At 44.5% G+C, this 15556-nt stretch overlaps 1 protein-coding gene across 2 annotated transcripts in view; it reads right to left on the bottom strand.

The window, feature by feature from the left end:
* The window catches only part of CLMN (calmin), an 83844-nt gene that overhangs the window by 9334 nt on the left and 58954 nt on the right, over positions 1-15556 (bottom strand). For both annotated transcript variants that reach the window (XM_066628644.1, XM_066628653.1), the window contains 4 exons: positions 14310-14500; positions 7641-7834; positions 5336-5418; positions 1003-2289 (listed from right to left, as the gene is read on the bottom strand). In XM_066628644.1, the coding sequence (XP_066484741.1) occupies positions 1003-2289; positions 5336-5418; positions 7641-7834; positions 14310-14500 (1755 nt within the window). The remainder of the gene's footprint in view (positions 1-1002; positions 2290-5335; positions 5419-7640; positions 7835-14309; positions 14501-15556) is intronic.

The raw sequence follows: 15556 nt of genomic DNA on the forward strand, positions 1-15556 counted from the left end.
TGCAGTTCCCTGTTCAGTTTCCATTTAGTTGCAAACCCAGGTTTCTTGCTCTGTAGCATCTCTAAGGAGTCAAAACGTTTTTAAAATCCTTCCAGCAAAAGCAAACACCTCTCTGAACGCACCTGTGGACGACTAGGTGCATGCAGTGCACAGGAAAAAGCTGGTAAGGGGTTTAAAGAAATCTTAATATAGAATCAATGTCACCATTTCTACCCATTCTTCTTCCATCGCATTTTGCAAAACGAGTTGCAACTCCCGAGTTTCTGCTTTACTCCAACTCTGCATAACCCTTAGAGCTCAATCCTACGCATGTCTACTCAGAGGTTCCATTATAGTCACTGGAGCTTACTCCCAGATAAGTGAGAATAGGATTGCACTCTTAGGGCCCAATCCTAGTGCTGGCTTGCACTATCGCAAACGTGCCACAAGGCACGATTGTGGACCCTAGCGCTGATGCTCCACTGGTGCTAGCCCAGCGCTGGGCTAGTGCTGGTAGAGTGCTGGAGCTCCACCACTCAGCAATTGTGTGAACCGCCGAGCAGCAGAGGCGTAGGTGGGCATAGGGGGAGGCAGGGAGGAGGCATTCCGGGCGGGGGGAGGTGGAGGGAGAGCAGGGAGGAGGCGACCTGGGGGGAGGGAACGGGATGGGAGGGAGTCAGGACCAGTGGAGCTTTGCTCCAACGGATCCAGAGCCTCCATGTCAGGCTGACTGCCCGATACGGAGGCTCTTCATTCTACGCCAACCTTTGGGTTGATGTACAATTGAGTAGCCCCATTGCATGGTAGCCCCACTGCCCGTCCTCCCCCCTCCCCAGGATGCCTCCCTCCTGCCTTCTTCCCCGCCCACCCCTCAGCCATGCATTGGCCCAACAGGTAGCAATTCAAAGAGAATAATTAAGATATATGCTTTTCTAAAACCATCTGGACAACACACAGCACAAGTGCAAGATACTAGGGACCAATTTTTCTCAAATCTGCAAGCATGCATAAGAAAAGTTTTACCATAGGGACATCAGCGTGTGTAGAATCCTTCTGAGTAGAGAGTGCCGGTGTCACACTCCTCGGGACAACTGTAGCTCCTCTATTATTAAGGGAAGACTTGGTCTGTCTACAGGGATCTTTTTTCCGCTTTCCCAGACTTTTATCATCCATTTCTTTTGGCATGACCTCCTCTTCAGTGCCTCGGCCTGGCTCAGGAACGCCATCCTCGCTGCTTAAGGTAAGCGACTCGTTCTCAGCTAAACAGTTTACTAAAAGTTCGGCACAAATTTTGTGGTTTTCAGAAAGAGAAGGGTCTGGGTCAGGGGCGGCAAAGGCGTCCAAAACCTCTGATATGGGCACATCATAATGTGGATAATAAAAGAGGTCATGGGGAATTACAGAAACTTTAGGTGAGTTTAGTGACTTTTCAGCTGTCATTCTTTCTTCATTAGTAATATCTAAGCTCTTAGGAGTGTTTCTAACTGGTAGAGAAAGACACTCAGGTGGACAAGATGTCTCTGAACTACTACTGAAATTAGATCCACTAATTTCTGGATGAGCAGAATCCACTTCCTTTAAGTCAGAAGACTGCTCTTCAGAGTCATTATTTTCTGGAAGCTTAGATACTTCATCATGCAGCATTTGTGCTACATATTTATGTGCCATCTCTTCCTCCTCAGAACCTGACACTGGAGACCTGGTTTCCTCTGTCTGATGCTCTGACACATTTTGAGGTGCCTGTGAAGTCCTAGGTAATGACCCACTCTTTCTTTCCACCGACTCTTGAGTTTCACTCGTTGGTTTCTGCATATTTAATTCTTCAGACTCAACTCCTGAAGAATCAATTGGATCAATGGAATGTATGCGATACACAGGAAATGTTGGTGGCAGATTGTCATTCTGTGTCACTGAGTCACTCATGCTCTGTTCATTCCCTTTGGGTTTGTTCACTTCATTGGCAAGGATGTCGGTAACAGAACTAGCCTGAAAACCAAATGGTTCTGAGATTGGTAGTGAGTGAGACCTTTGATGTTCACCTGTGAAAATCTCTGAATGATCGGATAGCGGTTGATGCTGATTGTCATAAAGGCCTTCATTTCCCAAGTGCAAATTTATATCCTTGTGATCAAGGGGTGAACCAACTGTATGGATTTTGAGGGGTGGCAATTGGTTTCTATCCAAATAAGTGTGTTCTCCGTTTTCATTCAGAATGAAAATTTTATCTTCTTTTCCTTCCTCTGGTGGGTCTTTGACATGGACATACATAGTTTCACCCGGAGATTCCTTGTCTGGATCTGAAAAATCCTCCTATATGACATTAAATAAAAATGATGATTAATATATAATAATCAACTGGGGTTTTCGGTAAGGCAAACACTGAAGGCATTATTTCATATCTCTGCTATGCTGCGCAAATATACATGCAGTCAGTGGTCAAGCAAAGTCTATTGTTAAATTCAGGGATTCCACACGGAGCAGGCAACATACAGATGGCTTTAATTGAAGAGACTGGCAATGGTTAAATTTCTGACTCCTACAGCACAGATGTGCAGGGTGCTTTATTTAGGCTGTGCTGCTTTTTCACTGGAACACTTGGCTGAAAGAAACTAGTTTAAACTTTGCAGCCCACACAGCTGGCTGTCAATCTCGGTGCTTGGGACTGCGCAGTCCTGGATGAGAAGGCAAGAATAAGAGAGTAAAATCTAAACTTTTTCCTAACTGCTGAATAAAGAACACAAGCAAGTTACTATTTGTGATTCAACTTGTCTCAGAATCCTCAGAAGTTTATTATCTATTATATTTTTGTCCCACCCTTCCTCTGAGAAGTTTACGGAAGTGTACATGGAGGCTGAGTTTTAGTCCAATACTCTTAGGGCCCAATCCTAACCAGCCCTAGTGCCGATGCTGAGCTACAGCACTGGCGTTGGGCATTGCAAACATGCCATAAAGCACATTTTCAGCACCTGGAGTGTAAGAAGTGCTGGCGCTGGGCCAGCACCAGCCAGTGCTGAGCCTCAGTTCTGTGAAGAAGACTCCACATGGCTGCCAGCGGTAAGTTGCACTGCTGGGCACTGGTGCGGCTTTTCAGAGTGGAGTAAGGGCAGGGTGAAGAGGGCAGAACTAGGCGGGGGGAGGGGAGGATCGGCCCAGGAGGGGGACCGAGACAGTGGCAGGGGCTCTGCTACCATATCCTAACCTCCCTCCCAGCCTGGGCAGGCTGACACTGGTCTCGTTGGGTCTGCACACTCAATAGTGGGCTCAGATCTGAGGAGACCCAATGGCACCGTGGCTGCGTTACCCACGGTAAGGATTTGCTCCCTTATCCTGATGAGACTTCCAGTGGTAGCCCAGTTCCAAAGGATCCAGCGGTCGCCATTCTGGCACTGCTGGAATCGTGGGTGTTGCTAGGATAGGATTGGGCTGTTAATCATGCAGTCTCTTTACTTTTAGAGGGTATACAGAAATGACTTGCCTGCTTTCCAAGGAGGCTTCCTATTGCTTTTTGCATGAGACACTGAACTCATATGACTCATGAATCCTTTGTCCAAGGGGCTGCAATTCTGCATCAGAGATGACTGATGCACCTGACGCAGATATGTGGTCTATCGGAGCCCAGTTTGAAGCAGGCAAGACCAGAGCAGGACATCACAAGAGTCTTTTATAATGGACCTTTATCATCCCAGCACACTAGTATGTCCAGCCACCTAGTTTGGGAATGATTAATTTAAAGCCTATACTTTAAAAAAGCCTATTAATTTAAAGCCTACTGTAAACTACTATTTACAGTAGTTGAAGATGCTGATAGGGCAGTTCTCCAAAAATAATTTACTATGGGTCAAACTACACATTGTGTTAAGACTGCTATGAGGGCAAATGTGTTTGCTTGAGGTTTTTTTTTTTAAAAGTTATGATACACATAAGGAAGGACAAACACAGATTGTATTCTACTTGGTGAAATAAAATTACTGCACCTGTTCTACACTGTTAATTAATGGTGCTAATTTTCTCAGTCATTTGGGGAGAGACAATTCTTTTGAATAGTATCAGTAGGCTTGTCAAGTTTTGCAGTTCTAAAAGACTTTGGTTGCAATCCTATACACATATACCTAGGAGTAAATTCCATTGAACTCAATGGGACTTACTTCCAAGTAGACATGCCTAGGATTACACTGTTAATCAGCCATTCCTGGTCAGTTGTCCAGCAAAAACCCACGTTAGCTCCCAAAAATACACTCAAAACCAATTGTTTTACAGTCTAGTGGCCTGATCCTATTAGGGCCTTACGCGACTGTAATAAGTGTTCTGGCTGCGTAAGGTGCTTTCCTACTGTCACAAAAGGTGTCGTACTGGAGTGCACAGCCTGGTTATCATCATAAGTGGCTAGCTCTGCCTGCAAATGCCCACCAACACCAGTAAGTTTGCACAGGGGGTGGAAGGTGGGGTGGTGGTGGTTAGAATGGGGTGCTGATGGGGGCAGAGAGAAGGGCAGATCAGGACTGAAAAGGAGGTGGTTTTGGTGGCAGTGGTTTACCTAACACCCTTCCCAGTCATAATCCCCAAACCCAGAAACTCAGCAGGTTGATATGGGCTTACCCTGGGGCAAGGGGGCAAATGTTTGCTTATCTGAGGAGAACTCCAGAGGCAGAAACTCCCCTGCAGGATGCAGTGGGTGCCACATTGGGGCTGCTGCATTGTTGCACAGGGATTGGGTTCCAGTGGATGGTTCAACACAAAAAACTAGGGGATCCATCTGCAGCAATACACCTGTAAAGCTATCTGTTTTCCAGAAATGAGTTGTACCAGGATATGGCAAGCCACACGGTCCACATGAACTGGAGCATTCAAAAGGTCACTTCTAAGTGTCCAAGTGCCACTGAAAAACTAAAATGTTTTAGCTTTAAAAACCAAGCACAAAAATTGTGGAGATCAATGGCAATGTCCAGATGTAAACACATGTAGCTGGCAGAGTGCAGAAAAGTTTTTAGAACTCTTCTAAAATTTTAGAAAATTTCAAATTTTCTTCCCAATTTTAGAAAATGCTGGAAGCCAGGAACTCTGGATGCTAAATCCACTCAAAATTATTTCCAATAAACACTTAGGGCTCAATCCTATCCACTTTCCATCACTGATACAGCCTCAGTACAGCCCCAAAGTAAGGAACAAAAGTTCCTTTACTTTGGCAAGGGCTCTGTGACTGCCATAGAATACATAGAATACACCATAGAATACAGTGCATGCCCCACTGGCAAGGCTATATCGGTGCTGGAAAGTTGGATAGGGTTAGACTCTTAGAGTGAGGTAACAGAACTGCCAGTGGTGAAAAACCAAGGGAGAAGGATAGAAAAATACATACCCCTTCCAGCTCCGGAAAGTGCTCTAAAAACTGTGCCACATAGGTCATAATGGATTGTTCATCAGGTGATTCAACCATGATGTCTGGGGAGAATCACAGAAAGGGTTGCAATGGTATAAATGAGGCTATGAATTAAAAAGTGCTTGCAAAAAAAGGGCTTCATCCACAATACCAAATTAAAAACGCAAAGATGTACTTTTGAGCTTAATCTTAGGGCACAATCCTAACCATGTCTACTCAGAAGTAAGTCCTATTTTGTTCAATGGGGTTTACTCTCAGGAAAGTGTAGTTAGGACTGCAGCCTTAGTGACACATGATGAAACTTTAATATTCCTCTGTTGTCACACAGTTTGCCAACTAGTGTGGTTGGGATAATGCTTCTGCATGACAGAGCAATTTTGGCTAGCTGAGGAGTTGTCATCATCAGTACGGATTGCTTCAAAAAGGAGCAATCAGGTAATTGATCTCTTTCTCTCTAATTGTTAGTTACCCCAGTAAGCATGGATCCTGATCCTGTAAGATGCTGAGTGGTTTAGTTTAAATCAGAAGTGCACAAAACTAAGGGTTAGTTTTCACAGTAGGAAATCAATGTCTGCATCAGTGTCTGCAACCAGTCCAAAATCCTACCTGTTTTATGCATACAATTTATACAGTGCTCCTTAAGTACAAATTACTCCCAGGACAGCCTTATCATAACTTAAAAGTACATTTAAATAATTAAATGATAAAATAACAAGTTGTCATTAGAAACAGGTACTACACTTCTGGAAGGGGGTGACTAAACAGGTCTAGCCTATTTATACATGGATTTTTTATACACAGATTTGACTCAACACAAATGGCCCCTGCAAATGAAAAGGAATGTGCTGATCCCTGGAGAAGGGGAAAAATGCACCCCTTTAAAATCAGTTTTAAAAAGTGAACAACAATAGCCTCCTAAATGGGGGGGGGGGCAGCTGGCTGACAATCCATCAATCCTTCTCGCTCCAGTGGACTCCTCCCTTCCCCCTGAGCACATGAAAGAAAGGTGATTCCTTTGCATTGGTGAAGGGAGGGGCTGAGTGAAGCGCCTTTGTAAGCCCTTGGAGGAGAACTGATTGAGGTCTGGTCTAGAGGGTAGAGCCTCCGTCTGCCTGAAGATAACATCCACAAGGTCGCCAGTTCGAGGCCACCGGCACCGTGCGACCTTGAAGCAGCTGACAAGCTGAAGCCGAGCTATTCCATCTGCTCTGAGCGTGGGAGGATGGAGGCCAGAATGTGAAGCCAGATCGGAATGAAACACCTGAATGTAGTGGTTCTTGAAAGAAAGAACCTTCTTTCAAATTGTAAAAATCCCTATTTAATAAGGGATTTAAATAAAGCCTGCCTATGTAAACCGCCTTGAATAAAGTCTTGAATAAAGACCAAGAAAGGTGGTATATAAATACCTGTTGTTGTTATTATTGTTATTGTTATTATTATTATTATTATTATTATTGATGGATTGTAGTCTTAATGACTCTTATCTTACATCACAAAGGTAAGAAAGGCAGTTTTTAAATCAACCAGGGCAAAGAAACTTTGTTTTTTAAATTGATTTGCTATTGTGTGTTTTTTGCCATCCACCTGAGTGCTTGGAATGGAACGCAAGCAAATCATTAGTCTCAACCTGTATTCCCCATGACAACTGTGAAACCTTTAAACTCCAGCAGCAGCAACACCTAAGGAGTTCGGGAGTGGATATAGGATACCTTCATCATCATCATCATCATCATTATTATTATTATTAATAATAATATTATCAGTATTTATATACCACTTTTCAACAAAAGTTCACAAAGCGAATTCACAGAGAAAAATCAAATAACTAATGGCTCCCTGTCCCAAAAGGGCTCACAATTTAAAAGATGCAAAACACCAGCAGACAGCTGCTAGAAAAGACACTGCTAGGCTGACACTGCTTTCATCCCCCCAAAGCTTTCATCAGTCAGCACTGTCTTTTTAAAAACTTATTAAATTAATTGTGTGTTAGTTTTCTCTTACTGTTAGCCACGTTAGAGACCTGTTCTCAGGTAGAAAAGTGGAATGCTTCTTAAGAGGTATTTGTGGAATGCCTCTCATCTTCATTCAAATCCCACCTCAAAACCCACTTTCATAAAACTTTTCACACAAGTTCTGAGGTTCTATAGCCTACCACAGTAAAACCTAAATATATATAACTGATCATATACAATCACATATTCTTCCCCTGTTCACCCTTGTCTCCACTTGCCCACTCCATGTCCACATGGCAGGCTGCAAGCACAGAGCAGAATGAACAGGTTACCTTCTGGCTCCAGAAGTCTTGGAATGCCCAGATAGTCTTGGGCAATAGTGAAGGCATCCTCTAAATTTTCCCGGGGTGATTTCTCCAAAGCCTGTTTCATGTCTACCAAGCTAGAATCGATTGCTTTGATTGTAGCTAAGAAAGCAAGGCCACTTCGCCAACTGCTGGCAAAGTCCTGAACTGCAACGCCATACCTAGAGACAGAGTACCAGAGAGAAGCATTGTGAGATTTAATTCATCTTCAAACCCTTTTGTAACATGGATATTAATGGAATGAAATTAACTTTCCAGCTTTAGAAAATACTTTCATATACTTAGATGTTCCACAAAATAGCTCAACAACTGGACAGGCGAAGAGCATTTTCACATAGCATGCATATAGCCTGATGCCTGCTGATCACAGAGACATCTAGGGTTGCTAAGCCCTAAACTTAGGGCTTTTTCACACCAGAACAGTGGCATCACTAGGGTTTGTGTCACCCAGTGTGGGGGGGGGCCTGCGCGTCACCCCATGCAGTGGGCGGGGCAACGGCCCAGTGGTGGGCGTGGTGATGTACCATTGCCCCACCCCCACCAGTTTTTTGGCTGTACCTTTTGTTAGAACACAGATATTTCAATGTGGTTTGTTTCGTTGCATTCTGCATGAAATTACACATTGATTGATATATAACATGATGGTATTATTCCTCCAAATTCTGATTTTAGTGATTTTGAAAACTTGTAGTCTCACACATACTCCGTGCCTTATTGCAGCAGTTCTCAAACTTTTAGTACCGGGACCTACCTTTTAGAACAACAATCTGTCCAGGACCCATTGGAAGTGATGTCATGGCCAGAAGTGACATCGTCAAGCAGATTATAATAATTATAATTAAATTAAAAGAAATAATAAGGGGGAGCCAGTCCTGTTCCACCAGGTGAATCTACTCCAAAGTAAATCCTATTGTGGTCAATGGGGCTTACTCTCAGGAAAGTGTGGGTAGGATTGCCACCTGTGAGCCCAATCCTATGCATGTCTACTCTGAAGTAAGTCCCACAGTGGTCAATGGAGCATACTCTGTAGTCTGCCTGCAATTACACCCCCAAAAAGAATCAGTGAGATTCCCAGCCCTCCCCAATGCCCAGCTTAAAGTTCTTCTATTTCAGGCATATCAAGATAAGGACCCACCTGGCTTTGCAAGTGCAAAATAGAAAACATCCCCCTTGCCAGTTCAAGTCACTTTTTTGTCCTTTTTAGGTGGGGGGGGGAGGCTGCCTTCTGGAGCATTTGTTGCACTTCAGCTCCATCCAACTGCTATCATTCTGGTATCCTCACATTTCCCTTTGCCTGGCCTGACCACCAGCCAAGGCATGCCTGCCTACTCGTGAGTAAACACAACCATGTGGCTGAGTTTGTTTTCCATAGGGCTCCATAGACTCTCAGCTGGGCGGGAGGAACCTCCTCGGGTGTTTTTGGGGGCTGCATTCATTGGATGAGGACCATTCTGACCTTGCTGGAGTCCTCTCAGTCTGCGCTTTCCAACAGACTAAGGCAGGTTCACTGACTCGTGAGTAAACATGGCCATGTGGCTTCATTTCAGGCTCAAAAGATGCAGCTGGGAGGAAGGCAGGAAACTCCTTAGGTGTTTTTTTGGGGCTGCATTCATTGGATTGGGAACATTCCGGTGTCGTTGGATTCCTCTCAGTCCGCCCTTTCTGACGGACTATGGCAAGTACACCTAATCATGAGTAAACGCGTGATACAGCTCACTTTCACTTTCCATAGGGATCCATTCATTTTTTCCTTCTGGTTTTTTGGCCATAACTTTTGAACGAAAGGAGCGATTTCAATTCTGTTATTTGCATTGCACTCTGCTGGGAATTCTGCATTCAACGGTGTATGGCATGATATGGTAGCTCCTAATGTTTTAGCACGTCCTCCCCCCAGGGCGCGTCACTCGGTGCGGCCTGCACCGCCCGCACCTCCCTAGTGACGCCACTGCGACAGACTCTTGCTTCGATCAGTTTTGTCAAATGTAAAATCCTACATTGTTCAGACATTTGCATTACAAATGCTTCTCCTTCACATAAAACCATGACCAGAAGTTAACTTAAATTCCATAAAGGGAGATTTAAGCAAAGCAATGCATATGGAAATGGTTCTCACTCAACGTCAAATGAGACAAGACAATAGGTGTTTTGATCCCCCATATTTTGTTTTTAAATGGTAAATACAACACAGATTCACATTATCACAGCACTAGGGGAGCGGTTTAAACCCTTTCTTATAAGACAGAGGTGGTCAAATTTGCTTAACATAAGAGCCACTTATGATAAATCTCAGATGTTTGAGAGCTGCAATATTTAAGCAGCATTTAAATTCTTAAATATATTTACTCACCATGAACATTAAACTTATGTTTTAATCCAGTGGACTGTCAGTTTATAGCCAATAAATAATGATAAAACTTGAAAATTTATTTACTTTTTATATTAATTCTGATGCAAAATGGAGCTCAGCCAACATATTTCCGCAAGGTGTATCACATATAACATATAAGAGCTGCATGTGGCTTGTGAGCCATGACTGCCCCCCTCCCTTGTATAAGGCTTTCCTAAATGAACCCCCTTCAGGTACCATTTCAGGTAAATTGCCAATGATGTAAACCAGGAAATATTGTCTAATTCTGTCCTCAAGCAGCTGATTCAAGGACACATGTCCTACGCTGGAGCACATTTGGTAGTTTTATGTTGCAGTGGTTGGCTACATGGGTACCCCCTCTAGACTCTTTGAAAGTCATAGATGCCCACAATTCAACTTGGTGCACTATTTTTCTGCTCGCCATGCCATGCAAACTACTAGCATTGTAAAACCACCTCAACTAGCAATGTAGACACTGGCCATTCTCAGGTCAGAAAGAAAGGGCCCTGTGTTCTGAGAAATATGTGTGTGAGTTCTAAAGAGGTTTTCCACAGTGTGGTGCTCTCAGATAATCAGACAACAGAGCAGCAGAAGCTCTTTTCCACCTTGCTCAATAAACCATATTCAGCTTCAGGCTCACATCAGTTTCCAGATGGGGAAATAAAGAGGAAATCTGCTCCTCCCTTCCTGCCCCCCTGCACAAACACATACACAAATGAACTGGCACGCTTATTCTTGCATTATAAAATGTATGCATCTCTTTAAACTATTATGCACCTGCATATAGAAATATATGCTGTAGAGAAGAATCGGAACAGGGATTATTACTGACACATGGCATAAAATTGTGGAAGGGACAAAAAAGTCCTCTAGGCCAGTCCTGTTGCATGGCCCAGCTCTTAGGCTGATAGCAGATAAAAACTGCTCTAAGGCTTTCAGTAAGAACATAAGAACATAAAAACAGCCCCACTGGATCAGGCCATAGGCCCATCTAGTCCAGCTTCCTGTATCTCACAGTGGCCCACCAAATGCCCCAGGGAGCACACCTGATAACAAGAGACCTGCATCCTGGTGCCCTCCCTTGCATCTCACATAGCCCATTTTCTAAAATCAGGAGGTTGCACATACACATCATGGCTTGTACCCCATAATGGATTTTTCCTCCAGAAACTTGTCCAATCCCCTTTTAAAGGCACCCAGGCCAGATGCCATCACCATATCCTGTGGCAAGGAGTTCCACAGACCAACCACACGCTGAGTAAAGAAACATTTTCTTTTGTCTGTCCTAACTCTCCCAACACTCAATTTTAGTGGATGTCCCCTGGTTCTGGTGTTATGTGAGAGTGTAAAGAGCATCTCCCTATCCACTCTGTCCATCCCCTGCATAATTTTGTATGTCTCAATCAGGCCCCCCCTCAGGCGTCTCTTTTCTAGGCTGAAGAGGCCCAAACACCATAGCCTTTCCTCGTAAGGAAGGTGCCCCAGTCCAGTAATCATCTTAGTCGCTCTCTTTTGCACCTCTTCCATTTCCACTATGTCTTTTTTGAGATGCGGCAACCAGAACTGGACACAATACTCCAGGTGTGGCCTTACCATTGATTTGTACAACGGCATTATAATATTAGCCGTTTTGTTCTCAATACCTTTCCTAATGATCCCAAGCATAGAATTGGCCTTCTTAACTGCCACCGCACATTGGGTCGACGCTTCCATCGACCTGTCCACCACCACCCCAAGATCTCTCTCCTGATCTGTCACAGACAGCTCAGAACCCATCAGCATATATGTGAAGTTTTGATTTTTTGCCCCAATGTGCATGACTTTGCACTTACTTATATTGAAATGCATCTGCCATTTTGCTGCCCATACTGCCAGTTTGGAGAGATCCTTCTGGAGCTCCTCACAATCACTTCTGGTCTTCACCACTCATAAAACTTTGGTGTCGTCTGCAAACTTGGCCACCTCACTGCTCACCCCTGTCTCTAGGTCATTTATGAAGAAGTTGAAAAGCACCGGTCCCAGGACAGATCCTTGGGGAACACCACTTTTCACCTCTCTCCATTGTGAAAATTGCCCATTGACAACCACTCTCTGTTTCCTGGTCTTCAACCAGGTCTCAATCCAGGAGAGGACCTTCCCTCTAATTCCCTATGGAGTTTTTTTAGTAGGCTTTGGTGAGGGACCATGTCGATCGCTTTCTGAAAGTCCAGATATATAACATCCATGGGTTCTCCTGCATCCACATGCCTGTTGACCTTTTCAAAGAATTCTAAAAGGTTTGTGAGGCAAGACTTACCCTTACAGAAGCCATGCTGATTCTCCCTCAGCAAGGCTTGTTCGTCTATGTGTTTTGAGATTCTATCTTTGATGAGGCATTCCACCATCTTACTTGGTATAGATGTTAGGCTGACTGGCCTATAGTTTCCCGGGTCCCCCCTCTTTCCCTTTTTAAAGATTGGTATGACATTTGCTATCCTCCAATCCTCTGGCACTGTGGCCGTTTTGAGGGACAAGTTGCATATTTTAGTCAAGAGATCAGCAACTTCATTCTTCAATTCCTCAATAACGCTTGGATGGATGCCATCAGGGCCCGGTGACTTATTGATCTTTAATTTATCAATGAGGTCTGAAACATCTTCTCTTTTAACTTCCAACTGACTTAATTCCTTGATCAGGAGGGGCCATTCGGACAGCGGAATCTGCCCGAGGTCTTCTGCCGTGAAGACAGATGCAAAGAACTCATTCAATTTCTCTGCCATCTCTAAGTCTCCTTTCCCTCCCTCCATCCAGAGGGCCAACTGCTTCTCTGGCGGGTTTCCTGCTTCTAACATATCTGAAGAAGCTTTTATTATTCCCCTTAATGCTGCTGGCCATGTGTTCCTCATAGTCTCTCTTGGCCTCCCATATCACCTTCTTACATTTCTTTTGCCACAGTTTATGTTCCTTTTTATTCTCCTCATTAGGGAAAGACTTCCATTTACGGAAGGAAGCTTCCTTGCCCTTTACGGCCTCTCTAACTTGGCTGGTTAGCCATGCGGGCTCCGTCCTGGACTTAGTCGAGCCCTTCTTCCTTTGGGGTATACACTTCCACTGGGCCTCTATTACTGTTGTTTTGAGCAGCCTCCATGCACTCTGGAGAGATTGGACTCTTTTTACCTTCCCTATCAACCTCCTTCTAACCAGCCTCCTCATTTGAGGGAACTCCGCTCGTCAGAAGTCAAGCGTTTTTGTGAGAGATTTGCCCGGTATTCTTCCCCCGACGTGCATGTTGAAACGGATCGCAGCATGATCACTGTTCCCCAATGGCTCAATAGATGTTCATCTGAATGCACTCTATATTGTTTTTCAAGACTACCAAGGGAAATGATCTTCCATAAAGTAAGAACAGCAGACATTTGTACTGTACAGGGACCTTCTGTGCTTCACATTTATTAACTGATGTAACCTGATGTCCAACAACACATTAAGATAAGTTTTATTGCCTTCCTATTGCAGCTGGGGATCTGAGGCTGGAGAGGGTCATTTGCCTAAAGTCACTTAGTAAGTTCATGGCAGAAGTGAGATGCAAACTGGGGCAGTCCTGATTTGCAGTTCAATCTCCTAGGGTTAAACTATGTTACGCTCTTTGCACTTTTGTGATTTTACAAAGATTAGAATGGAATGAGACCAGCATGGTGATTATTTCCTCTGTAAAATAATTAGGTTTGGATTGTGACAGTGCCTAGGAGTAAAGAGCAGCCCAAGAAAAGGATGGGTGCTTAAATGCTGTGTGTGAAGGGCCTCCCAGTGTGTGTGTGAAGGTCCTCCCAGTGTGCCTGCCTCCAATGGCCCTCTAGAATGCAAGTTGTTTGAACAAATTAGAGTTAAAACACCTCTTGCTGCTGCAGCAACCACATTGCCCCCCCCCCTTTAGCTATCTGCAGTTGTAATAAAAGCACAGAAGCACTAATCACATGCTTCTCATAATAAGTAGTTTGACCCTTAAGTGCTATTAGGCTACATCAGCTCTTTAAATACATCTCAAGTGCTTGAGATTGAAAGAGTGATTTCTAGATTGAAGAGACTGAAAGAGTGATTTCTAGATTGTGATTTCTCTTAGGTACTGTAAGCCTTGAGCCCGGCTCAGTGGTCAAGGGACAGCCACTTGTCACTAAAATAACCAACCATTCAGTCCTCTCTTTAGAGCAGCAATGCTATCTGCAGTGGCCATGATGGAGATATTCCTACAGATACAAAAAGGGGGAGAGAAGATAGGGCAGTGGACTTACTTTCTTGTTTTCCTTTGAACCCAGGTTAAAAGGGCCCTGATTGCTTTTCGCTGATCCTTCACTGAAACAGACATGCTTCTCTCGACATTAGGTGTGCTGGGGTGAGATGTGTCTGAGTCAGGCCCACTGGGACCCGATGACAGGCTGGAAGAGGAAGAGTTCCTATTGAGGTTGCCTGTAAGTTCCTTAATCTGTAATGAGAAAGGTGACAGCTGAGGTCAGAAACATAGAACAAAGGATCCATCATCCTCCCACGCTGCTTTCAGGACAAACAACCCTATTCATTGCTTAAGGGAAGTGGCTGCTTACAGACAGCACAAGATTCAAGCCAGTAAGCACTGCATTAAACGTGCAATTGACTGGGGACCAATTTCCTACCAGCAGAAAGCATTTGCCCCTTGGTGAAAACACATAGCAGTATTCAAGTCAGCAGAGAGGTTCCAAACGTACGCAATAAAAATTGTGTTCTGTAGCTGTCTCTAAAGGCTAATCACGTAGCCACTCTATCCACAGCTCCTTTGATGGAATGACTCTGGCCCAGATCAGCTCTGCATTTATAGCTGCTCATTTTGTGCATTTTAACTGAAGGGCTCCAGTTGACACTTCTGCATACCAAGGATATCATCATAAACTACAAATGACACTGTCACCTAAAACGCATCAGAGTGACCTTCTTAAGGTCAGACTATAAGTAACATTTAATGTGCCATTGGGCTTTACAGCACATGGACTGAGTTTTCTTCTAGTCAATGGCACACATCTGCAAGGAGGCACAAATCAGAGGAGGCACAAATCTGAGTGGGCAGGGGGCTTTACAGCCCAATCCTGAAGCCAGCAGCTCCAGCAAGTGCAGCGGCACCAAAACAGCTACCACTGCATACAGCGGCACCGCTGAGGCCACCAGAGGTCTTCTCAGGGGAAGCCCCAAGCCCTGCATTGGGGCTTCTCAAGTCTGTTCCCTGCACATGCCTGATCTTGTCTGATCTTGGAAGCTAAGCAGGGTCAGGCCTGTTTAGTACTTGGATGGGAGACCACCTGGGAATATCAGGTGCTGTAGGCTTATACCATAGTCTTTTGAGACTGAAGGTTGCCAACCAAGTCCGTTCTGGCTATTTTGAAGCCCTACACGGAGGATGGGATACAGTGGAGCAGGACTCCGCTGGTCCCAATCCCCTCCCAGGCCAGTTGCACCTCACGTCCTGCCCTGTTCCAACCACTCCCCACCTCCCCCCATCCTGAAACGGCTT

Source organism: Tiliqua scincoides, chromosome 1 (genome assembly GCF_035046505.1).
Source record: "Tiliqua scincoides isolate rTilSci1 chromosome 1, rTilSci1.hap2, whole genome shotgun sequence".
Lineage (NCBI taxonomy): Eukaryota > Metazoa > Chordata > Lepidosauria > Squamata > Scincidae > Tiliqua > Tiliqua scincoides.